The sequence below is a fragment of the Melanotaenia boesemani genome, chromosome 5, assembly GCF_017639745.1.
Source record: "Melanotaenia boesemani isolate fMelBoe1 chromosome 5, fMelBoe1.pri, whole genome shotgun sequence".
In the NCBI taxonomy this organism is placed as follows: domain Eukaryota; kingdom Metazoa; phylum Chordata; class Actinopteri; order Atheriniformes; family Melanotaeniidae; genus Melanotaenia; species Melanotaenia boesemani.
The window spans coordinates 30,347,568-30,373,932 of NC_055686.1; the positions used below are offsets into that span (position 1 = coordinate 30,347,568).

Here is a 26,365-nt window from a genome sequence, read left to right on the forward strand (position 1 = left end):
GAAACCAGATTGAGCTTAATGTGGAACCTGGACTAAGATGAGTTTGACCCTCCTGATGTAGAACATGGTAGCGATAAGGTAAATGCTGCATTCAGTTGCAGTGGCACATCTGAGGTTTATGTAGGTAAAGGTCACACATCATCCTGCCTTCAGGTTTTCATCAGATCTTTATTACTGGCAGATACAAAAAAAACCAACAAGATCAAGTCATCAAGCAAACAGGAAGTAGCAGGACCACCTATAGTGGCTCTGACTCAACAGTGCATGGTCTGTCTGGTCTCCTCAACTCTTCAGAAATCGGCCCGACGTTCTCCAAACTAAAGGCCACCTACTGTAGAAAACAACAAAAACAACGTAAGGCAACACAGAGCTAGCAAGAAAGAAGCTGTCAATAGAAACAGAGTGGACAATGTTACACAGTAACTATCCTAAATTCATCACTTCAAGGCTTCAGTCATGACCGGAGGGTGTCGGGAGATCCTCTTCACTTTGGCTTCGATGAGAAGTCGCATCACTGAGCTGACGTTGGCTGAACGCTCCCAATCTATCAGAGCTGGTCACTAGAAATGATTTTAAATAAAAACTAAATGAAATGTTTTCTCCTTCTGATCTGATATGTCATCACCATCATCTGTGCAAGTCAAACATTGCTCAGGACTCAGAGGCTTCAGACTGAGGGGGTCCTGTGGATGAAACAGCAGTAAACAGGTCGACAAACAGGAAGTGGGGGTGGTTTGTCCTACAGCGACTTGCGCTGGCGCTTCATGAAGGACATGGAGTAGTCTCCAGCCGGCGTGCTCTTCTGCCTCTTCATCTGGACCTGGGATTGAGCGGTGAGCTGCAGCTTGATGGCGCTGGAGTTCACCTTGGCTGCACACAGCAGCTCCTTCATCCCCTTCATCTTCTCGCTCTGGAAGCTGACTACAGGGCCGGCCGGGCAGGGGGACGCCTGCCGCTGGGACGACGGAGAGGAGACCGAGTCCTGACTCGGGGACTTGGGTGTTCCTTCCATGTCTCCGGCCCTCAGGGTCTGTGAAGAGCGGCGTCGGATGCCTCCATCTCCCACCTTTTTGGGCTGAGCTGCGGCCGACGGCTGGGTCGATGGGGAGGTGGGGGTGGTGGAAGGTGGAGAACTCTGGTCCTCCAGCTTGGACTCCCTCCTGGGACCTCGCCTGCGGCCTTCCCGAAGATCATCGCTGGACTGATCATCATCATCCTGGCACTCCGGCTCCTTTGTGATGATGGTCACCTTCTGACGCACCTGTAAAACCAAACGCAGAGTCAGCTTTCAGCTAAGCACCACCTGCAGGTGTCAGCTACGTCACACTGATGCAGAGCTTCTCACCTGAGCATCGAAGCGGCTCAGAGACTGGACGAGGTACGTGGCCCAGCCCACATGAAGAACCGGCGTGGGACTTCCCTCCTCCCATTTACAGATGCCGTCGTAAAAACGAAGCAGGTGAGCAAAGCATTCTGGGTCCTGGAGCGCTGAGAGGGCGGCCACCTGCCTGCCGTTGTCCTGAAAGAAAACACCAATTCAGTCAAACTGATCAATAACGAGAAGATCAGATATCAATTTCACCTACAAATGAATCATGGAAGAACAAAAGCAGGAGAGAGAAGAAAAAGGAAATAAAGACAAAAAACATCTTTACAATCAAAACTAAAACCAGACGACCAGCTACTACAGCTGGAAAGAACCAGAAAATAAAGCAGACAATCATCAGGAGCACCTGCAGGAAAACCACTGAGAACTGCAGCTGTTGGTGATTTAACCTGCAGACCAAACATAAAGAATCAGCTGCTTAATTATGGGTGAGATTTATCACCTTGTGAAACTGAAACCTCGTTAATGTCATGACTAGTCCACCAGGTACGTCACAATTACTTCATTTCACAACTAATCAGACTTAAACAATAATGATTAATAGTAAAGATCCTCATTGTCATGACTTTCCATGTGGGATCATCTCGTCAGACGGAAGGAAAACATTAAAAGTGTGTGTGTTCTAGAGAAAACAAAACGCAGCAGCCTGTTCACCTCCTGCAGGTTAATTTGCAGCTTTGTAGCTCAACGTAAAGGAAACACTCAGTAACTGCTTAAATTACGCTGATGTTTAATGTAACTCTGACATTAAATATTACAGAACTCTTATGTACAAGTTCAGCAACGTTTACGTTCCAGAAACCTGAAAAATTTTAACTTTTTGAAGGTTTCACTGTGTGCAAACATGAGGTTGACGTCTTTTTTTAGTCGTCTGTAGATGAAATCACATCTCATTTTGGAGTCATTGGCATAAAAAAGTCCAGGACGCTTTACCTGAGTCGTCCGACTGGGCATGCTCACCTTGTCAGTCCCGTCTCCAGCTTCTCCGTCCTCTCCAGGACTCTCAGCCGCAGCCGTCTCCTTTAGCAGTGTGGGGATGACGTCATTTGCAATGTCAAAGAACTCCTTGTAGATCTCCTCATCCTCACGGAAATAGTTATAGCTGCAGCAGCAGGTGAGTGGACATGGATGTTAATATGGGAGGAAATCAGAACCTGGTCCACAGGACATGAATTTTTTTATATATATATATATATATTATTAGATTTTATATCAACTAATATCATAATGATTATATTTTTTAGATTTTTAAGGGAATGTTGGTGGAGAATCTAACTATCAGAGCCTGTAACCGGGTCTGTGATTTGCTGGTTGTGGATCAGGAACTCCAGCGGAAGTCCAGATATAACTAGAACTGAACTCTGCTAAACAAACCCTCTGTCATGAGCACATGCAGACATTTTTTATGACGGTGTACAGAGGGCGAGCTGTGGCTGGAGAACAATGGAAGAGCAGGAAAAGGAAGCTGATGGACTGGGAGGGAATGTGTGTGCTGGTATTTATAGCTGTGGCTGATCAACAGTGTTTGGATGGGGGCGAGCGGACGCCTGAACAGAAACACTTCCTGAATCCAGCACTACGCCCATCACGGACTGTAGCTTCTCTCAGATCTGCTCCTTCTTGTGATCAAAACCACTGAAGACTAAAAGATTCATCTGTGCTGCTCCATCATTAACTTCAGTACATTTCTATGACAGATGAGACGGCTGGCAGATGCTCTGAAAGTCTCTGCTGAAGACAGCGTGGGGAACAGTTGTTGTGTTTTACCGCCATCTTGTGTTTATTCACAGAAATAACCACTGAAACTGAGTCCAGGTTTTCTTTTAGGAATAAAGACATGTCTAGACTAAGATCTCCCCCAGGAAGCTCCACAGTCTTCATCCTCAGTCAGGACCGTTTCTATTCAGGTCAGGATGTGTAATATAATATTAATATAAAACTAAATCTGTAATATCATACAGTCTTTACAACAGTCCTTCTGGCGGAAAGACTCGGGACCCTTCCTCATACAGTAACGCATCTTGATTTTACATCTAAAATCTGTCCTGTACCTTTTTTTTTTTGCCCCAATTTTACTAGATGTTTTCCTACTGCAACATCTGGCTCACATAAAATGGCCGGAGCTGGTGATCCCTGGTTTATAAGAACTCAGTTATTCATGTCCCCTAAAATTCAAGGTTCGAGTCCCTGCTGTGCCCTTAACCGCTCACCTGCTCCCTGGGCACCAAAACATGGCAGCCCACTGCTCGCTAGTCAGTCTAGAGATGGGAAAAATTCTGAGCATAATTTTCCAATCAGGACTGATAAAATAAAAATGATTAATATGACAAATTGGACTAATGTGAATTTGTTTTAACTGGATTATAACTGGACTACAATAAACTGCTGCTGTACGAATGAAGCTGAACTGAATTATCATTGAAATCTTTTCCTGTGACAGAAATTCCTTCATCGTCAGAGGAAACGGAAGCTGACTGATTACATCAACGACCATGTCACCGTCTCCACCCACAGCTGGACGCAACACCACCACTAACAAGATCAACACAGATGGAGAGGAAAGGTCGGTCGGGACAAGAGGAGAGCTTCAACTAATCCTTTAACTGCCTTCTTCTGGTACAAGGGCCCACATTCATGAGGGAGGAAATGTGTTTATGTCAGCCATGGTGTCAGAATATTAACAGTTTTCTAAAAAAACCAAAAGCTAAAGGAATCATGTAAAAGATGTTCTCATAAACTCCAACAGAATGTGCACATCCTGACCCGAAGAATGTTTACACAAACATTCCTGGCTGTAAGAAAACCCACCCAGGACCACGTCTCCCATCATCCAGCTAATTAAGGGAACAACCATCAGGAGGATATCAGCAGCCATGAGTCTAAAACATGGAGCTGCACATCTTTCCTTATACTACACACTGTACCACCTCTTCTTGAATATGGATGGATTCATGTCCACCCACACTCACTGATGTCAGACTCATAAAACCAGGGTGCTGATGAAGTCAGAGATGTTTAGGTTTTCTTGGTCTGAAACGATGCAGACGGTTCAGCTGTCTAAATATATGCCGATCAGTTTCAGGTGTCCTTCCAGTGGAGAATTCAGCCATATGCAGCAATGCTAATGCTAATGCTGAGTTGACAGACAGAGATTGACTCTGCTGACAGGTTTAACTTGGATCTTTAACTGGGATCCATTCATTGTCTCCATGTCTGCATGTAAACAGAGGATTTAAACCCAGAGTGTTTGCTTCTTGATCTCCTGTAGTGAACTTACTCCTGCATGACCTGAGCGGCCTCGGCCCACGCCTTCAGAGCCTCCCTCACATTCCTGTGTCTGTAGTGGAAACCACCCAGGTACATGTAGGGGTAAATGTGCTCGTTGTTGTAGAACTTCTGGGCAGAACTGACCGCCTAACAAAAAGAAGAAGAGTTCTAAATAAATGTTAAATCCTAGAAATATCACACTTTTTATATCTAATGTTAATATATTGGATTTGTTTGAATATATTAAGAAATATGAAGAGTCTGCCAATCCCTTTCTTCAGCTTGGCTGCTGTTTTACAAACGTGGAGAAAGTAGAAAATGACCAACCTTGAGATGAATGTTCAGGGGGTTGTCCTTTCCTGGTATTGGATCCTGATCCTCCAGGTCGGCCAGCGTGCCCATGGCCATCGGATATCTGGTGAAAGAGACGGATGTGAAGCAGTGACGACAACCAGCCATGACGTCAGAATTTCTATTACTGACAACAGACTCTCACCTGCTCAGGTTGCCTCGTTCATACAGCAACCAAAGGAGTTTCTGTCCAATGAAGAAGAAAAAAAAAAAATCAGGCAACTAAGCAGCGTAATGTGAGAAATATCCCATAACAGAGTTATGATAAAAGATCAAAATTTGGAAATCATGATGCTGCCAGATGCTCATCTTTGGTTCCAGACACCATCGTTTCAGATTTATCTTTATCTGATGAAAATTCTGGAAGTATTGATTTGACTGAGACAAGAACTGAAGCTTTGTCTGGGAAAAGAGGCCTCTGGTGAGACAGTAATATAGAGCTGAATGTCATCAGCATAATGTTGATCAGATATTTGGTTTGTTTCCATGATCTGAGTTAGTGGGAGTGGAGGGGGCCCAACACGGAGCCTTGGGGAACTCCACAGGTCCTCTTTGTTTGAGTAGGTCTATAATGATTAACTTTTACTAAGTAGCTCCTGAAACTATGTTACTGAAAATGACGTAACCATTATCAAAATTTTTTTCTAGCAAACATTGAATAGAAAGCTGGTCCATTCTCTCCTAATCCATAATCACAGAGGATTTCACAGGAACGTATCACCACCTGCTGCCGGTGAGCCATAAGATGTGACTGAGAGGTTTTATTTAGCACAAATCTGTTTTTACATCAGAGGGTCAAATTCATCTTAGTTCAGGTTCCACATTAATGCACAATCTGGTCTCCAGTGAGTCGGACCAGTAAAATAACAGCATAATAACAAGGATAATAAGGGAAAAAAATGTGAAAGTTAAAAGTTCTGTAACATGTTGTAGACTCTTAATCAAAGAGCAGCTGGAGTTGCTAATTATCCATCCATCCATTTTCTTCCGCTTATCCGGAGTCGGGTTGCGGGGGCAGCTGCCTAAGCAGGGAAACCCAGACTTCCCTCTCCCCGGCCACATTCATCCAGAGGAATCCCAAGGCGTTCCCAGGCCAGCCGAGAGATGTAGTCCGTCCAGCGTGTCCTGGGTCTTCCCCGGGGCCTCTTTCCGGTGGGACGTGCCCGGAACACCTCACCAGGGAGGCGTACAGGTGGCATCCTAGCCAGATGCCCTAGCCACCTCATCTGGTTCCTCTCGATGTGGAGGAGCAGCAGCTCTACTCTGAGCCCCTCCCGGATCACCGAGCTTTTCACCCTATCTCTAAGAGAGAATTCATTTCGGCCGCTTGTATTCGCGATCTTGTTGTTTTGGTCACTACCCACAGCTCATGACCATAGGTGAGGGTAGGAACGTAGATCGACCGGTAAATCGAGAGCTTTGCCTTTTGGCTCAGCTCCTTCTTCACCACGACAGACCGATGCAGAGTCCGCATCACTGCAGATGCCGCACCGATCCGCCTGTCGATCTCCCGCTTCGGTCGCTTGTATTTGCGATTTGCTAATTAAAGTACTTAAAATGACACTTCAACATTATTTTGGGCAGGGATATTTTCTATTTCTTTTTCTGCTGTTTGTAATTGAAATGCAATTAAATGCATTTTTGCAGACATTACTAGAGCTTGAGTTTACAATATTAATGTCAATGTCTATTATTCGATTCAGTCGTCCATTAAAATCCATTTAAATTAAAAAAAATGTTGGTTTTGGGGCAAATATTGTTATAGGATTAAAATGCAATTGAGATTGAGATTAATTACTTAGATCAAATTTCCTTTATCAAGTCCCACCTCTAATATATATTTTTAGTTTTGTTCATACATTCACATATATATGTATATTTTATATACATACACATATATATGAATGTATATATATATATATATATATATATAAATACATATTTTTTGTTTTAAATGTTATTTATAAAATGTTTGTATAATTTTAATTGATAATATTTTATAAATTGTCATACATTTCTAAAAAATAAACATGATTTTTCAGAAGTTCATATATATAAATATTACATTACTATATTTTTTTATTTATTTAAATATTTTATTTGACATACTTACATTTGCAATAATGTCTTCTACGTCATTTTCACTTTTTTATTTTTCATTATCTGTACATGTTATTGGAGCTGCAGCAGGTTTATGTTTAGGCTGATGGGACATTTAGGTCAACCCTTCTGTGACAGTGGTGGGTTTCATTAGAAACGCCGTAGAGGTGCTGACCTGTTGTAGCTGCAGGAGCTCAGAGCTGTCAGTGTGCAGGTCCAGTGAGGGGTTGATGGCACAAACCATGAAGGCAACCTCCATGTTTCTGTCACATTTCATGTACGAGCCCTTCAGGTACAGCCAGCTCTGAGGGAGGGACAAACAAGTGTGTTGAAATCAGTCATGTGGCCACTGAGGAGTCTTCCCACCGTTCAGTGAGTGACTGGTGTCCACGCTTACCTTCTCATTGACTCCTGCTGCAACCGTTTGTCCTCGCCGGTCTTCGTTACCCTTCCCGTGCCATGTGACCTCTGCCGTCTCTTCGCCATTTTTCCCAAATATCACCCATGCGTGGTCCTCGGACAGAGCGAGATGAACGTCCTTCAGACCCAACACCTGACAGGCTGCCACCACTGCGAACGCTACCCCAGAGCTGTCCAGCTTGGTGCCTGGTTCACAGTTTTTACAACAATATATATAATAAATAACAACAATTAATAATAAAACTCATGTTTAAGATCATCCTGGTGTCATATGTTGGGATATCCTCACACCATAAAGAATTACAATGTTTTACATCATATATACATTTTACTATTTGGGTATAAATATGCAGCTGTTGTTGTAAATATGTGGATCTATGATTTTGATTGATCATCTGACACCAAAACCAGCCTTTCTACATGACTGTGCACGTTTCCACAGCTGGAAAAATCTAGGTTGCTGTTTCCAGTTAACAACCAGTGTCATCCATTAGTGTGGTGTTGATTGGAAAGATTAGATCAGAAAACAAAGAAACACCCTGGATATGTTAAGACTGTAGTACAGGCCTGAGAAAACTACTGTCAATTAAACAGAAGGGCAAATGCCACACTAGAAAATATCTTACCCTTAAACGCAGGGGAGAATAGGACCAGGTAGAAAATAAACATAATGTATAATGTTGTACCTGTGATGAGGCTGAAGAGGGACTGGATGTGAGCTCGGTCCTTGAAGTAGGACCGGCTGAGACTATTCCAGATAACATCTGACACTTTCTTCACCAGCTCCCTGCTGGACCCTGCAGCAGTCCTCCGGTACTGGGACAGGTCCACCGCTCCACGGATCTGGGCCGTGAAGCGCTCATAAAGTGCTGAAATCATGCCCAGCTCCACTGTGGGGAAGCATGAGGTGGGACAGTCTGGCTCCAGAGGTTCAAACCGGACCCCCGGAACGTTTATGGGAATGACCCGGTTCACAGCCAGGAAGTGCTCAACAAAACCCAACACCAGAGAGAGAAGAGCTAGGTCCGGTTCGGACTTCCGGAGCTCAGCGTCGAACAGCTGAACAACGCCGTCGATCCCTCGCAGGGGGAAATGCTTCTTCTGGGATGAGTGCAAACCCATGATGTCTGCGTCCAGTCACGACTCAGAGGTACCAGCGTCTCCTACCTGCAGCATGAACGAGAAATCCTTTTACACCGATATCACACCTCAGCGCTACAGAACGTCCACAAAGTCAAAGAGTAACGTTGAATAAAACATCTGCTTAGTTTCATTAACGCCTCCGACAGTCTGAACCAGGAGAGTCAGACTCATCTTAGTCCAGGTTCCACATTCAGCTCAGTCTGGTCTCCAGAGGGCCGGACCAGTTCAACCACAGCATAATAACCTAGAAATAATGAAAACTCCACATTTTTCCCTGTGGTTATGTACCAAGTACATTATAAAGTTGTTCACATTTAATCAACTACACTTTTAGAAAAAAGTATGAAAAACCTGAAATTTATGGAGAAAAATAAGTAAAATTTCAACAATATTTAGTCTCATTAACACAATTTAGTTATTTACATATTTTATATCTTTTATATAGTTAATATATAAAATTTATTAATCATATAGAAATCTATAAAATTAGTTTTTTTATTTAATTTGTTTAATTTATTTCATTATTTGCATTTATAACTTTATATACATTTACATTTATTATATGTATACTATATATGTGTGTGTATTTATTTATGTTCTATAATTATATTGTACTCCATTAGAGTAAATGGAGTTAATAGTAAAATAAATTATATATACACACATACATATATATATATATATATATATATATATATATATATATATATATATATATATATATATATATATATATATATATATATACACATACACACTTTTTTTTTTAACACATTAACTCATCTCCACGTATATTCCAACTTTCAGACCAGCACGGAAATATAAACCAGTAAACATTTCATTTCAGGTATCTGGAAGGGAAAGATCCAGTTTTCCACATGATGATCAGAGTACATTTTCCAGATGTAGAAGTTATTTTAAATGTACATACGTGTACATTTCCATTTGTGTGTAGTAGTCCTGACACCTGAACTGACTCATCTCATGGTACAAACAGAAGTCACATCTATGAAGGCAGAAAGATAGAAAACAAAAAACAAGTTCTCCTCCTGCCTTGGAAATGTTTTACATTTAAACAGAAAACATGAAACCTCTCCTGGAAACATTAGAGATTACAGTTACTGTTATCAGAATATTACAGTTACTTTTATTAGAATATTGTGGTTATTGTCTTCTATGTTATCTTTTAAATTTTAACAAATTCATACCGAGGGCCAGACTGGACCCCGTGGTTGTATATTTGAAACCTCTGGTCTAAATGGTACACCAACCCCAGACTTGTGTCTTTCAAGATCACCAGCAGATGTCAGTGAAAAATAATCCGTCATGTCAGGAGGCTGTAAACATCAATACATGACTTATAGATCACAAGTGTAGCAATAATAATATCAATCAGATTTCGTAGCACTGTACATGACATACACTCACATACAACGTATAGAGCTTAATCCAACTCTTTCTAAGCTCATTTGGGTTCATTTGTGACTCCCATTATGTTTAAAATGTTATCCCTCATTTACCATAGGCTGGAAAGTATTGGTTACATAAGTTTATCCAGAGGCTCGCTGCCCAACATTGTTTATGTCCCTTTGATGCTATAACATTGAAACGTTTTGCCAATAATAATAAATATTCAGTCATCAATAATGTCCATAATCACTATGCTCTAGCTATTTAATGAAAACATAACCATCGACACTGACCCGAAGCCGAGCTGCTCGTCTGGTTACATAATGCTGGTTACATCAACCCTGCTAACAGTGGATGTATGGAGCTGTGGTGGGCGGGGCACTCCCACACTTACATCCATTCACTCAGCGCCAAGCCGAAAAGAAAGCCTTCTTAAATATACAACACCTATTCATACACTATATTTAATCTGCAACAGCATGTGCTCCCTAAATTTCTTAGTACATGCAAATATTCCTTCATAAATGTATTCATTAGCTTGATTGATTAGCAGACATATGCTAACAGGCTAACTTTACTACATTTAGTTAACTCATCGCTCTCGTTTAAGCGTTGCGGGTTTTATGAATGAATGTTTACTTACTTCAGTAAGCAAGATTAATTAAAGGAATCAAACGAACCAGCAGATGGACCATACACGGTGATAAACAGCTTGGTCACAGCAAACTGAGTATGGTCAGACCGCTCAAAACCAGCTAACCAGCTAATAAGCTAACAAGCTACTAGTTAGCTAAACTTTCCACTTTTTTAATAATACGCATCTCCAAACTCTTTTACTAAATATAACGCAACGGTATGCCGCAACTGCGACTTACACTGAGCTATTATCAACTTACAACCTCACCGGTGTTTGAGATATTACCTACCAATTTTCTCAGAGCCCCAACCACATGTTTTTGTTTGTGTCTCTCTTCTTTTACCGCGCAGTTCTGTCTGCCCGAAAATCACTTGGTGTGTGTTACTTTTCTCAACGTCGGCGTAACTAAGCAGATCTCATAACAACATGTAGCATGGGAGCAGGTGCTAACGTACGCTGATAGGTCCATCCCTACGTCTGAAGATCTGAACTCCAGGCCCGACAGGGTCCCTCTGTTGCATGCTGGGAAAGGAAGTTCTTATCATGTAAATCGTCAACGCCCCCCAATAGAGGGCAGCATGATGTAATGGGGAGACAAATTGCTCCAAAATGGAACGACGGTAAATATTATATAATGGAAAACAGGGTACATAAAAACACGCACATTTTAGCGTGAAATTAAACTGTATTATGATATTAAAAGCAGAGTTTTATACAATCAATTAAAACAATATCATACTGCTGCTGGCTGCGTTACAAACAGCTCAAAAACTTAACGGCTTATGTGCTGTAACTATTACATAATCAGATGTTTTGATAGAAATGTATTTTAGAATATTAGAATCTAGTCTATAGCAAAATACAAGAGTCCACGATAAAACACGTTATAAGTGTGATATTTTTTCATCCGAGGACTTTGTTCAGGAATATTCTTCTTGCTGCGTTCTATTCCTGTTGGATTTTTTCATTTTTTTGACAATGTGAGAATTTTTGTTTTGTATTTACGGATTTTTTTTACATGATATTTCAACTAGAGTGAGGGATAAAATCAATAGAGGTTAAAACGTCTTAATATTATGTTCATGTATTTCAAAGTTGAGAGAAATATTATTTTTCCAAAGTGTATCAGAGATGGAGGAGCCAAAGTGAAGGCTTTGAATGTGTCACGGCCGCCATGTTTTTTTCACCCCTCCTCCATGGTCTGACTGCCTTGTTTTTCCCCATCTCTGCTCTTTTCTTAGTGCACTGACGTTGAGTTAAGGTGCGGATCCAAGACCCGCTCTTGGGGAAAGTTGAGGAAAGTCAGACGACACATTCTCACTAAGAGGACAGTAAAAGTCTTTTTTCTTTTTCTTTTTTTTAGCTGAGACGACAGACGATTTACCGCCTTTGAGCTGTTGTCTTGAAACTACAGTTAAAATGGAGCCAATGACTCAGTCCGCCCAGATATCATCGTCGCAAGGTTTTGCCGATGGACAAAATTCTGCTGCCAAAGAATCAAAGCTATCTGGTAAGACCTAGCTGGCAGTTCAAATTAGCTAGCTAGACTCTAGCATTAATGTGTCGTATTGAAATCCCTTTTAACATAATGTATTTAAATGTTATCCACAGACATGTATTAATGTTTTTTTTATTGATTAACGTCCAGTTAACAACGCAGCAATTTAGCTGAAGGTCAGAGCTGCAGTCACCAACCATATAAAGGCTGGAGCTATCATAGGAAACACCTGTGGTAGCTTTGGCCTCCCCACCTTTACTCTGTCATCGCTTTCCTACTTTTCACGAATCTGTCAGTTTTAGGTCGCCTTGCTCATGGGTAGAGGAAGCCCGTGTGGTGGAGAAGGACGAGGTTTTATATTTTACATTGCGAAACATTGAACTGCGGCCATATCTTGCTGCTGATCGCTAACGTGATCAAAGTTTAAACAAAAGATTATTTCTAGAAAAGCACGATGTTGGCCTCACTGACATGTGGCTTCTCAGACTTCATATTATTTTTCTGCGTCATGGTCAACGAGGCAAGCTGTTTGATTATCTGAGATCACATACATGTTGTTTTTTATGTGATTATGCCCGCGATGACATGGTTTTTGTGGGAGCTAAACGTTGCGATGTTCTGCACTGCAGATGCATTGTTACTGGGCAACTGCCAAGGAAGGGAGGACCCTTTTAAAGGTGCAATGCCACCGTTTCTTCTGGATGTCTTCACAAATATGACCAAAGAGCTTCAGAACCACCCCGTGTTTCCTTATCATTCTTACATGTTTAGAAAAATAAACATTATCTGTAGCTAATAAGTCAAGATGATCCCGATTAAAATAAAGAAACACGGTTTCCTAGGGATCTAACTGGCGTGTTATTGTATACGTGGGAGTGGCAGGTTCGCCATCACTGTGGGCATGTTGATGGTTTGGCTGAGATTTCTTACTAAAACAACATGGTTCAGTCATATCTGAAGATTGTGGCTTTCAGTTGAAATGAACATACAAAAGGAGGGAAATTAGCTGTTTTCCTGAATTAAAAAGATAAATGTACAAAAACAATTAATTATTCAAGCAATGTGTTCTTTTCCTCAATTAAAGGGCTAATTTGACAGAAACTAAAATGTTTTTTTGTTGTTCTGAACGAATTTGATCTTTTTTTTAAATAACCTCTTTTAAACAGTTTTATTGTTTTCCTAATTTATGAGCTAATTTATAATAAACAAATAAAAATACTGTTTATTCCAAACTGATTAGGCCATTTTACAAAAAAAATATTTTTAATAAAATGATTTCACAAAAAATACAAAAATAAATTGTATTATTGTTTGTAAATTAAATTAGTGTGATGATTTTACCAAATAATGAAATTCAGTTATTTTAATTCGTCTTTAATTTGGAAATTGTGCACAAGTTTGTATAAAATAAAAGTTATAATAGTGACAAAACAGTTTTTGACTAACGAGATCCTATAACAATAAGATCCTAAAATATTTGCTGAATTAATACAAAATAAATTCTATTAGTTTTTAAATATTATTATTACTACATTTTTTAAGATTAATTTAATAATTTTACAAAGTGTTTTTTAATTAGACATAATTTTACAACAGATAGAAAAATAAACTTTTGTTTTTTGTAATATAATGGGATAATTTGACCAAATAATAAAATAAAGTTAGTCTGTATTCTTAATTAAATTGGAAATTGTACACAAGCTTGTTTTTCAATAAAGGTATAATTCAGAATAATTGGTTAGTTTTATTCTGAATTAATGTTATCATATAAAAAATCTAATATTTCCTGAAATAGTAGGTAAAATTACATTAAGAAACGTGTATAAATTCTGTTGTTCTCAATTAATTTGGTACAAAAACATCATGTTTATTAATCATATAATTTTACAAAAATAAATTTGAATTAATTGGTTATTTTTTTATTAAATAAAGATGTTCAGTTGGTTTTTAATCTGAATTAATTTGAAAATTGTACACAAACGCTTTTTCTTTTTTTTTCTGAATTGAGATCATATTACCAAAAAAATTCTGTAGATATTTTCTGAATTTGTCTGATAATTGCATAAAAATCTGTTAATTTGTTGAATTACAAGGATCTTTTACCAAAAAGAAAAAACACACCTAAATAAATAATTTCCTTTCTAGTATTTATCCTAAATCTATTCTGTTTTTGTTTTTAAATTAATGATACAATTTTACACAAAAAAAACTGTTAATTTTGCTGAATTAATGTGATAATTTCACTTAAAATTATTTAGGGTTTTCTGAATGAACAAGCTAATTTAACACAAACATTTTAGTTTATTATTGTTGACATTACTTTTAATGTTCCCATATAGTAGTGGTGTTTTTAGCCATTTTTAGTCAGCGTTAGCTCTTCTTGTTGTGGTGTTTTTAGCCTTTTTAGTCAGCATTAGCTCTTCTTGTAGTGGTGTTTTCAGCCATTTTTAGTCAGCGTTAGCTCTTCTTGTAGTGGTGTTTTCAGCCATTTTTAGTCAGCGTTAGCTCTTCTTGTGGTGTTTTTAGCCATTTTTAGTCAGCGTTAGCTCTTCTTGTAGTGGTGTTTTTCATAGTAGTCTTACTTGGCTCTATCTTTGAGTTCATGGACCGTCATATCCAGCAGATGGTCCAGGCCTTGGCCTCTCTGTTGCTGAGCCCATTTCTTCTGATGAAGAGTGATAGTAGTCACAGAGGAAGTGGCACACTTCAAATGAAGACCTAATTTCTCACACTGTATTGCATCAGATATGGAGCAGAATTGATTGTATCACAGCCTAGCATGCAGCAACACTATCAAACAGTTTATTTTTAAGAAGAACTCTACATTTAACAGATTCACACAGTCAGCTGTAGTCCTGCTTTGTTCACTGTGGTTCCTGCTCAGTGGTCCACCTCTGCACTCCTGTTTTCTTGTATCCGGTTCATATTTTAACAAAGTTGATGCTCAAATTGCTGCAGGTATGAAACCCAGAGGAAAATAAGAGAAATCAGATATTTTTGTGTTGGATTTCTCTCATTTTGATGAATTAATACAAATTCAGTCACGATAGTCATCAGTATCTAGACGTTTGTGATGCTCGGCCTGCAATCTACATTCATTATCTTAATTTAATGAATGATCATGATGTTAAATTCATCCTCCCAGCCCCTCTCTCCACTAACCCTTCCCCTCCATATATCACTGATGTTCCAGAGGCAGTCGGATGGCCCTCGGGGGTTTACAGTACAGGATGGAACCAGCATAAGAATTCATGCATGGTGGAAGATTCACCCTTCACCGTCACTTTCCCTGAGATGTTAGTCTGAGTAGTCTGAGGCCAGTTTAGTGCCATGCAAAGACATATTTAACACAGATGTGCTATCTGATTGCACACTTTACTGCTCGCATGCGGTCTACAGAATCAGACATTACTTAATGTAACGCAGAGGAAAATTTCATTCTAGGTTAAAGGAATCAATTAGGAATTAATTTTTTTAGATGCATCAGAAGAGACTCGTCAACAGAGAGCAGCTGAGATGTGTTCAGGGATGTGTATACAGAGACTAAAGCTCCTCAACACAGCTGGTCTGAGTTCAAGTCCTGGCCCGTTTGCTGCATGTACACCCTCCCTCTCCTGTCAAGCTTTAAATCAAGGCCACTAGTGCTAAAAAATAATACTTGGTTTTAAACAAGTTGCAAAGTTATGGGATAAAAATGCATTAACTTAGTTTTCATGCGGTGATGGAACATAATCGTGAGTTGCACAAGATGATAGGATAATATATCGTTACTGTCAGTCACCATAAAACTCAGAAAACTCTTGTCCCTGTTCTAGCTCCATACTTATTCAGTTTTCCTTCTTTTATCTCCATATTTTAAATTTGTGACAAATGCAGGAACAAATCAAGTCTCCAAGCACAGATTATTCCTGCGAGCCAGAAAATATAAGTGAATTTTACAAGTTGGAAGCATACATGTAAATTATGATCGGTTCTTGAGCAGGCGAGTAAGACTCAGTCCCACAAGGGAGGGCCGCAATCCTGCAGGTTTTCAGTGTCTCTGTCTGCTCCAACACACCTGACTTAAATTAAATGGATCCAACAGCCTATGAAGTTCTGTGCAACAACTCATTCATTTGAGTCAGGTGTGTTGGAGCAGGGAGACATTGAAAACCTGCTGGATTGCAGCCCCCATGGGGCTGAGTTGAATAGCCTATGTGTAAGACGTGTGACAGATGTTTTGTCCTTGTATTTTCAGACTTTCAGAATTAATCTGTACTCGTAGATTTGATTTGTACGCGTACTTGTTACAAATATGGAGATCCATGTTAGAAAACCCTCGTCCCCATCCTAGCTCCATAAAGAAGTCATTGTCTTGTCATGTAGCTTCAGCGTTAGCGTGATACATGTGCCACATGTCGGAAGACAGCGATCAGCAGCAAGAAACCAAAAAAGCACATTTTTAAAACAGATATCTGAGAAAAATTTTGTTTGTGAATTAACTGAAAATAAGCTAAATAAGACACTTGATGTGAAAAATCTGTCTTTTGTAATGCAACTCATTTGGGGAACGACACAAGAGAAAGGGAGCGCATTTCAGTTATTGTTGCATCAGAGGTTCACACCAGATATGAAACATCACTCAGGTTTGTTTTTCATGGCACATAAATGATAGTTTGTTTCTAATCTGCTTTCTGATTTTTTTTTTTCTTATTTCTGTTAAAAAAAATATGCAGAAATATGAAGTTGTTTTAACTCTGTGTGATGTGTAGTTAACGACAGGATTTAGTCGCATTAAAAAGTGAAGGTGTGGTGTGTGGTTTGAGTATATTGACAGAATGAATCTGAGTGAAGGAATGTTGGACGACAAAGGTTTGTTGACTTGAACCTGCCCAACCAGTGCAAACTCCTGTTGAGCTGAACAGATTGGTACACCACACCTCATCTGACACATATCTGGGCCTTTTCCATGATTGCAGAGATTTCTTCACTCACATGTGCAGACTTTCTGACCAAAAGAAGAAGAGGGATTGACCTTTCAGCCGTTTCTTCTTTGACTAACAGAAATAGCCACAAACCTTTTATACAGGAAGTTCAGATTGAGGTTCGGCCAGGGAAAAGCAGACCCAGATCATCCACAGCCTCTTTAGATGGGTTCTGGTAGATTTCCATGCAAGTGCAAGAGTTTTAATGTGGGCCTGGTTCATGGTTTACCCACCACGTCTCCAAAGATGCTGGATGGTGTTGCGTCTGGGATCTACAAAGTCCAGTCAAGTTTAGTAAAACTGCTTCCTTATAGCCATCAAAGTCTAATCCTATAAAATCTTCCAGGTGGCTCAGATATGGCCTTTAACTGTCTTTTTTTAAGCATTAGCTTGTTGCGAAAGTTTAACATTACATTAAAAGTGGAACTGAACCTAGTTTAATGTTGTCATGTGGAAACGCACAGGGCAGCATCAGGGGTTAAAGTTGAGCCACCTGATCCACGGGAGGTATTAACCGAGGTGAAACTGCCCATCTTAAGTCACCACTTTAACCAGTCATGCTGGTTTTGCTTCACTGGTTTGGTGTGTGAGCACACACTGATGTGGGACTGAGCTGCCTCTGACTAGTTTATGTAAATCACAGAGGAAGCTCCTCTGCGGGTTAATGAGGAAGTGTTTCTGTTAATTTTTTATTTTATTTTCCAGTCTGGCACAATATGGAAATGGCCTGAAAGGTCCCTCTCAGTGTGACAGCCAACACCTGTTAATGTGTTAAATCTGCTTTAAAAACTCGCTGCCTGCATCCAACCTTCAGGCTGTTTAGAGTTCCTCACGAAAATCCAGCGTTTTTCCCGTCGGCTCCAAGTCTGTCATGTCTCTGTGGCTTGATTATTGTAAGCTGATCAATCTGTGTCTTTCCTCTGGCGTATCTCCCATAGCGTCCCTATGTCTGGAAATGCAGTGCAGTAGAAAATGAACCCTACATCTGTTTAGTTTTGAGGATGAAGGCTGTCTCCTCATCATCCCACACAGATGAGGTTTTCATGCACCTTTCATTTGATGCTTGGGTCTCGTGCATTGTTCACGCAATCATTTCTGTTAAAGATTTTAACAGAAGCATCAAACTGCAGCTTTTCTATGGGCTCAATGTAAAGTCAAAGATTCTGCAGCTGCTAAATAAATGTTTGCATTTCAGAGTTTGTGTTTGTAAATCAAGTTTTTCATCCTGCAAAAAAGAAAAAATAATCTGCCAGAATAATTCCAATTTGCAGCTGTGCAGAAAGATTTACATGGTTGTAAACAAGATTTGTATTCGTGGAAGATAATAAAAGTTCTTTTACGAAGCACAAAACTGCGTGCGAAATTTGTCCCTTTTTTTTTTTTTTTTTTTCTTTCTATTTTTTTTTTATTAGATGGTGACTAATCAAACTGTCCAATCAGAGAGCGGGCAGCTTCTTGTCCTTCCGCATTGCTGCAGGCTCTTAAAGGGGAGTAGATATTTTAGAGACGAGTGATGGTGTGACCACAGTGGTTTATTAAATGACACTGGGTGTGACAGCCTCTGAGACTAAATGAATGTGATGAAGTTTGTTACATTATCAGACAAAACGATATGACTGAGTCCAAGTGTGGAGCTGCCGAGTGAATGTGATAAACTGTTGGCCCTCTCTGGTTTAGGAGCTCCCTCCCGACGTCTCTGCCGATGTCGACACTAGGGCTGCAATGATTAGTCAACGTTGTCGACAATAAAAATAGTCAACAACGAATTTCGCTGTCGACTATTGTCGGCAAAAACAAATAAAAAAAAAAACCTACAGAGTGAGACATCGTCTTCTAATCCCATCTCTGCTGAGAGTTGCACATGCGCAATAAAGTCCGCCAGGGGAAAAATATGACGGCGGACTAGGGAGCAAAACGGTGGCAGACGACGTCAGAAGTCTGGGATAACTTCACATTAAACTTGTAAAATAAATTAAATACATGTGAGATTTGTAAAACAGACCTTGTGTACCACGGATGTACGTCTGCAATGCTCGAACACTTAAAGAGGAGGCACGTTGGACTTGCATGACAACCTCATGCAAGATTTCAAAGCTGAAAGTTAAATAAGGTCTATTTAATAATTATGAGATACATAATCCGATTGGTTGACTAGTTGTTTTAATAGTCGTGACTAATCGACCATCAGAATAGTCATTAGTTGCAGCCCTAGTAGACACCCCTCACATACGGAGGGAACCTTGCGTAGTAACTTAACACACACAGGAGACATGTTGCTCCAAGACATCACCCGTCTCTAAAATGTATCTGCTCCCCTTTAGGAACCTGCAGCAGTGTGGAAAGACTGGAAGCTGCCTGCTCTCTGATTGGACAGTTTGATTAGTTACCATCCAATCAGATAGACGTAAAAAAGACGGACAAAATTCGCAACTGCAACTTCAGAGTCTCGCACGCAGTTTTGTGCTTTGTATCTGTGGACTGGATGCTTGCAAAAAAAATCTTGTTTACAACATGTAGATCTTTCTGTACAGTCGTTTACTGGAATTATTCTGGCAGATTTTTTTTTCAGCATGAAAAACTTGATTTACAAACAGAAACTCTGAAATGATTTGCAAACATTTATTTACAGCTGCAGAACCTTTATTACTTTATACATTGAGTCCATACGTTTCACCATTCTATTTTATTTCTGTCTACTTCCACTCAGCATTTCTCACAAATGAACCTGTGCTTTGTAGCAAAAAATCTCTTTGAATCAGAACTGAAGGCAAACCATGATATAACGGCCTAAAACCTAATGAATGTGGGGGGAGGGTACAAGCACGTCTGGTACTTCTGATAGTTGAGAAGCAGCTTAAACCTGCAGTGCTTGGTAAGGTATTAAAGAAGTGTTAGTGGTTTTTAAGTCTGGGGGTGGGGGGCCTCTGGAAAGCATTTTTGTGTGGTTTTATAGCAGCAAAATAAGATTATGTCTGTTTCTTTAAATAATTAGTTGTGCCTGCTTAGTAAACATAAGTGCATGTGTTATTAAAGATGAGATCATCTGCATGGGACATCTACAGTATGTCAACATTGATGTTGTGTGGTTGTAGATTTAGAGTTGTTAAGGTTGAATAAGCTCATTTCTGCTCTGTCTTGATTTAAATGTCTTTAATTTGGTTGGGTTTTAGGAGATAGAAGTTCTTTTCTTCTAAGATGATCATCTCTTCTGTCCTTTTTTGTTATATTTTCAGATTCCTTTCTTTCCTCTTCGCCTGTATCTCTCATTCAGTCTCCTCAAGGCAAGTGTATGGTTCTCTTACGCTGCTCGCCTGCTCTATCCCTCTTTTTTTTAATTTATTTTACTCTTCTATCTTCGCTGGCTTGTTGCTGGACTGCTCTTCTTCATCCCTCTTTCTGGTGCCCCTCTCCTGCTCGCAAGACTTCCAATACAAATACGACAAACCTGCAACGAAAAAATAGCACCATGAGCTCTTGTCCTCGTCACAGCTGCTTCCCAACCTCCGCCCCACCTCCTTAGAAATGTCCTCTTGTATGTTTCCAACACCTCTAACTCCCGTATTATTACTCCAAGTCCAATTTATTTCCAGATTTGACTCCTTTTTTCCAGTGACATTAATGATTTTCTTCACCTCCTCCTCAGTCTGTAACTGGAGACGAAACCCTCCAAACCAGGGGTGTCAAACTCGTCTTAGTCCAGGTTCCAGCTCAGTCTGGTCTCCAGTGGGCTGCACCAGTAAAATAATAACCTAGAAATAATGGAAATGCGTTATGTGGACAAATTAGGAATTACAGTTCTTTTTATTAGAATATTTGTCATATGTTTTCATATTGAACAAAGTCAGGTTAGACCCTCTGGTGGGCTGGTTTTGGTATGTTTGACACCTCTGTCCCAAACCAATGCTCAAAATGGCCATCTTGACCTATTGACAGGTTTAGTTGTTGGTTTATTTTTAGAGCTGCAGGAGGTGGATCTATGAAAAGCTACAGCCTGAGCAGCACGTTTACTATACAGTTAAAGGAACGTGTCAGTGATACGACACCAGCAGTGAGGACCTCAGATCAGAACCAGTCTTCAGACAACAGGAAATTAATCTGTAAAACCTTGCCTCTACAACTGCTTGCACCGCAATTAATTTCAGTTTTTATCAGCTGCTGCTACCATACGTTATTTAGGTCGGCATCACTGTAGGTTCAGGATAATCCCAAGATTGCCACCTTATTTTAAGAAAGCAGAGAAGTTCAAGTTCACATTGTGCATGCGAGAACAGAAACCTAAAAGTAGATCAGGTTTGTGTCTCACGAGGGATGATCCTACCTTCCCGCTGCCCTACTATCTGAATACCCAACCCTGTATCAGCTGCGTCTCAGAGGATGAGTGGCACTGGAGATATCATCCACCACCCAGTGGCCTGGGCCTGCCATTGCCTGTAGCTGCTCACTCACCCTCCAACCCATTATTTGCTTACGCCTCTGTAGACTGCATGTCACAAATCATTGCTTTTAAAGCATTACAGTAGGTTTTCTTTGACTAGTTTTGCTACTACTTCTTCTTTTTCATCTTCTTTTTGACCTGTGGTTTTAGCCATGTTAGAGTTCTGTAGCTAAAAGGGGTTTCATGAAAGCTAGACTAGAAATAAACTGCCTGGATAACCCTAGTTTCCTAGGGGCATCTTGAAATGCAAACTAAAGAGAAAGGGCAAAGGGAAGGAACTGGGATGAGGCCGACTATATTAAACTAACTGGAGGAGGTAGTTTACACTGGCGGGGGGAGGGGGGTGGGGGCTGGTGGGGGGGCTTGGGGGAGGAAGAGGAGGTGTTTGAAATTAGCTTTAAAGTTGTACATATCCACCATATTAAGTTCTGCAGGTCATGTCTTTCCTTTAAGAATTTGAAGTCCTGTTGACTTTGATCTCACCAAAGTTAGTGTTTCAGATTAAAATGGTAATTTATTTTTTTTTAATTAAACTACTGAGATACTTCATACTTTATTACTTATACTTTAATTTTAGCTGAAATTATAAATACGTAGTTTTATGATCTTTCTAGCAGTGGTCATCACTGACTTTACTAAAGGACAGCACTTAGCTAAGAAGTATTGTCTTCTTCTGAATTAAAACTAAATATTAATATTTGTGATATCTTGAAGTTAAATAGATAATGAATTCAGAGCTGAGATTGTTTACTGTCATGATTCATTGATGAGGACTAAAAGCTGGTGCTTCATGTAGAAAAAGTCTGACGCATTTATTCCCAGACTTCAGACATGGCATAGCCTCTCTCTCAGACCAAAGTTAGTGGGGATATAAATCCGATGTGAAGCTCAACTTGGCAAATGGGACATGATTAATGATTTGTTAATTAATCTTAAACTAAACCTTATTCATAAAACCCCTTGTGACTTGTTTCATTGGAAGTAGTTTGAAAAGAGTAGCCGCAGTTGTATGTAGCATATCTATGAATGTATTGTTGTAGCACTAGCTGTTTTGGAATTTTGTTTACAAGTAGAGAGCCAAAAGACTACAATGCTGTTGGCGAGATGGAAAGTGCATTTGTGTGGCCTAGTTTGGACAAGGCATTGTATTGTGGTGCAGAGGAGGTGGCGGTCCTATGAAGACACAGTGAACCAGTCAGTTGCACGCCAGTAGAAAGGACTGTCTATACACTGGCAGATGACACTAGAGTCATGCTAACAGCAAAGCTAACACTGCAGCATTTACTTGAAAAAAAAGAGCATTTGATTCTGGACCCAATTTATGAGAGAAAAAGTCATTAAATGAGTGTTTGGTGGATTGTTTATTTTTTATTGCTTCTTGGTAATAAATCTGATACTGTTAGAAAGCCTGTTCATTTCTCTTTTAAATGGAGCCACATTTGAATGGAAAATGTATTCATGGGATGTGCAGCAGGGTTGAATATGTGGGTTGTGCTCATGAAAACCTTATAAAATCAAGCTCTAAACGAGTCAACAGCAAAATCAACTGATAAGATTTGGTGGATTTTCATGAGCACAACCCACATACTCAACCTTGCTGCACATCCCACAAATACAGTTTCCTTACAAATGTGGCCCCATTCACAAAGGAAATTAACAGACTTTCCTACGGTATAAGATTTATTACTAAGAAGCATTGTTACAACAATAAATAATCCACCAAACTGATTTACTGACTTTGTCTTAAGTTTTTTTTTCCTACAGGTGAATGCTAAACTTATGGTTGGCAAAACCTGGGTTAGCATGCACAGATTAAATTTGACATAACATTAACGTTAGTATTCAGGCTCTGATCTGTTTTAAAATCCTCAAACCTGACATGTTCTTTGATTTGGAAAATCTTCCAATTTCACCCAAATTAAAATCTTGTAAGATTTAACAGGAAATGTCTGTATCATCACATTGTCTGTACCAACAAAGTCAACAATGTGGCTGCAACGTCGACATGAGCTGATTACACTATTAAAGACTACAGACAGGATAGCACCTGTCGTCTATAGATTTTATTAGAAAGAGATCGACCGGTCATGATTGTTTCCACTAATATGACTTCACAGTCTGTGGAAATCATTTTGGAAATTTCTTGTGGTGTTGTCAAGATATATACTCTATGTATATTAGCCTGACCGATTCTGAGTAAAGTTAAAACTGTTTTATTCATTTGATGGCATTTGATTGTTTTTCGTTGAAATGGCTGATAGATCAGGAAGATTGATATTTTAGTTTTTGGTTGTTTTTTTTTTTTGTTTGTTTGTTTGTTTTTGCGATTTTATATGAATGGAGGTGATGGTGGTAAATCAGCATGTGATATAATCTAATATCAATCAATGGATCCCTAATATTTACATTTTAAAAATGCAATTACTGGTAAATCCTATTCGGAACATTTTAATTGCTTCATACAGGTTGTTTTTCATATTGTTAGATGGTAGATAGCTAGCTTGGTTTAAATGGACTATAAATAGATGGAAATAGATAAATTTACTTTATATATAAGACAAATTCACCCAAACACTCTTCTGTAATACTTAAATTATAAACGCTGTGCTTCACACATCGGAGAGGTTTATTGTCTTCTCTAAAGACATTTAAGCCACGTTTCCACCACAAGGTCCAGCTCAGCTCAGGACAGTTTGTTCTGGTTTAGTTCAGTAAACCTGATCTCTGTTGCATTATATACCTTTTACCACACCCATCACCTGTTAGGCAGGGTATAAACTGGATAGCAATAGATGCGTCACCTACATAATAACTAGGGTAGGACTCTATTAAAAAGGTTAATCTAATCTAATTAGAGGCTTTGTAATTAATTAATCTCGCTTAATTGCAAAACAATATTTGCCCCAAAAAGCAACATTAAAAATTTTGCATTTTGGACATTTTTAAATGTCCATAAAGTCATCAGGTTAGAACATGTTAGAATACTTTTAACTTTTTAAATGTTTGCCTCCACACTCTTCATTAATAGGCATTAATATCTGACAGTAAGCCAGGACGGGACGAGCAGCAGCAGCTTTATACGTTTAATTTTTAGTCTGGTCCTGGAGCAGAGGGTAACGTCTCCTGCTCTGACTGCAGCTACGAGTGCTAAGAGTTACGTTACGATACAAGAAGATAAACGTTGGTCCTTTCACGTTAGTTTCCAAAAGTCTTCAGTAACGCTAGAAAAAGTCTTAGATGTGTCACTAGTTGTTTCTTTGAAATAGTCACTAGATGGATCGAAAACTCGCTAAATCTAATGCGAAAGTAGTTAATTTAGCACTGATTTAGGCGCGCTCTGACATGTCTCAGTTCAGTTACTGTACCAGAACTGACAAACGTTCTGCGCTGTTTGGAATTCAAACTGCGATTAAATGCATTAATTTTTTTTAACACGTTCATTTTTTTGTAATTAATTATTCGTAATTAATGCGTTAAAGTACCACCGCTAATAATAACTTGACAATATAGCAGTGCAACCCCTGCCTGAAACTATAACAAAGAATGCAACACAGAAACAAAAGAGGGAGAATGAAGGACATCCAGCAGTTTGAGTTGTTGTCATGTAGCTTTAAACAACAAAAAATCTAACATATATTTAAACATGGAAATGTTACACAGGAAGCAGTGCTTCATTTGACCAATCAGTGGATTGCAGTATGTCAAGCTTTAGGGTCAGATTGGTAAGATTGGGACACCAATGGAAGGGTCCCAAAAAAGTAAGAAGCTTAGATATTCTGCCATCTTTCCCACTTTTTGCCTGTGGACAAACAAAAAACAACTGTGTTCTGCCCCGCACAAGCCAGGCCGTTTGGTGGAAACGGGTTTAACCATCGACCGTCCAATTTGCGGTTCTTTAGCCCTGTTTTCGCCAATAGGATAGTAGGTTCATATTTTTGTACCATTTCCACAGGCAAAAACTGGGAAAGTTGCCAGAATATCTGAGTCATCCTACTTTTATTGGGATCCTTCCATTGGTGTCCAAATCTTGCCAATCTGACCCTAAAGCTCCTACTTTTGTGGCACCCTTTTGTTGGAATTCCAAAATGAAGGAGTCCTGTCTTTGTTTCTGTGTTGCGTTCTTCTTCAGACATCTCGTTATTATGTAGCTGCCGCATCTCTCGCTATCTGGCTTATGCTCTACCTACCAGGTAAGGGTATGATTGGCTGTGGAAACGCAACAGAGATCAGAGTTTACCGGACCAAACTGCATCAAACCGTCATGTCCCAAGCCGGACTCTTTGGTGGAAATGGAGCTTATGTGACTCCAGGTCCATTTGATTAGCTCATCGTGTAATGAAGTCACTCACGACTCTGAGCTTTAGAATCTATGAATACCACAAGCGGTTAGATGATCAGTTTTCTTGGTTTTGGGGGAAAGGGTAAGGGGTTAACTTAAAATGCTCTGCAGCAGAGCATTTTTGGCAATGAAATACTCTGCTGCTAAGTATTTTAGGTTAAATATATGGTTTTCATTGGAAAAAAAATAATACTACTCACAAAAAGGCAAACACTATCAAAGAGAAAATACCTTCAAGCCTGCAAGTATATAAAACGTCATATACACTTGCACTGCTTCATGTGATCATCTAGGTAACTTAAGTTCGCATACTGAGTGCTGCTTGATGCTGATACCAAAGTAGTTAAGAGCAGCATGCAAATAGTTAAGAACTCATCCATACGAATGTGCCTTACATTTCCATGATGCAATGCA

At 39.5% G+C, this 26,365-nt stretch overlaps 2 protein-coding genes across 6 annotated transcripts in view; one reads left to right on the top strand and one right to left on the bottom strand.

Annotated features, from left to right (window-relative positions):
* Positions 1-148: 148 nt before the first annotated feature.
* men1 (multiple endocrine neoplasia I) lies at positions 149-11,187 on the bottom strand. 3 transcript variants are annotated; one of them, XM_041986543.1, is made up of 10 exons: positions 11,101-11,187; positions 8,212-8,692; positions 7,503-7,711; positions 7,281-7,409; positions 5,151-5,191; positions 4,982-5,069; positions 4,665-4,801; positions 2,348-2,489; positions 1,346-1,519; positions 149-1,261 (listed from the first exon to the last, which is right to left on the bottom strand). In XM_041986543.1, exons 2-10 carry the CDS (start codon positions 8,645-8,647, stop codon positions 740-742), a joined length of 1,878 nt encoding a protein of 625 aa, XP_041842477.1. In that variant the 5' UTR covers positions 8,648-8,692; positions 11,101-11,187; the 3' UTR covers positions 149-739. The 3 variants fall into 3 exon arrangements, with proteins under 3 accessions (XP_041842477.1, XP_041842478.1, XP_041842480.1); XM_041986544.1 differs by having other exon boundaries at positions 11,005-11,114; XM_041986546.1 differs by lacking the exon at positions 11,101-11,187 and adding an exon at positions 9,600-9,622.
* A 709-nt stretch (positions 11,188-11,896) lies between these two features.
* rtn3 (reticulon 3) overlaps positions 11,897-26,365 on the top strand; it is a 34,224-nt gene continuing 19,755 nt past the window's right edge. Inside the window, exons 1-2 of one of the 3 annotated variants that reach the window (XM_041986518.1) lie at positions 11,897-12,225; positions 20,411-20,458. In XM_041986518.1, coding sequence (XP_041842452.1) covers positions 12,135-12,225; positions 20,411-20,458 — 139 coding nt within the window. In that variant the 5' untranslated portion in view covers positions 11,897-12,134. The remainder of the gene's footprint in view (positions 12,226-20,410; positions 20,459-26,365) is intronic. The other 2 variants (XM_041986519.1, XM_041986520.1) reach the window with 2 other exon arrangements.

Excerpts from the sequence above, each read along its gene's own strand:
- men1 (XM_041986543.1), bottom strand. The coding sequence starts at position 8,647 with ATGGGTTTGCACTCATCCCAGAAGAAGCATTTCCCCCTGCGAGGGATC. Across the intron at positions 5,070-5,150 it reads GAACGAGGCAACCTGAGCAG|ATATCCGATGGCCATGGGCA; the intron begins GTGAGAGTCTGT and ends CTCTTTCACCAG. Across the intron at positions 2,490-4,664 it reads GCCGCTCAGGTCATGCAGGA|CTATAACTATTTCCGTGAGG; the intron begins GTAAGTTCACTA and ends CTGCTGCTGCAG.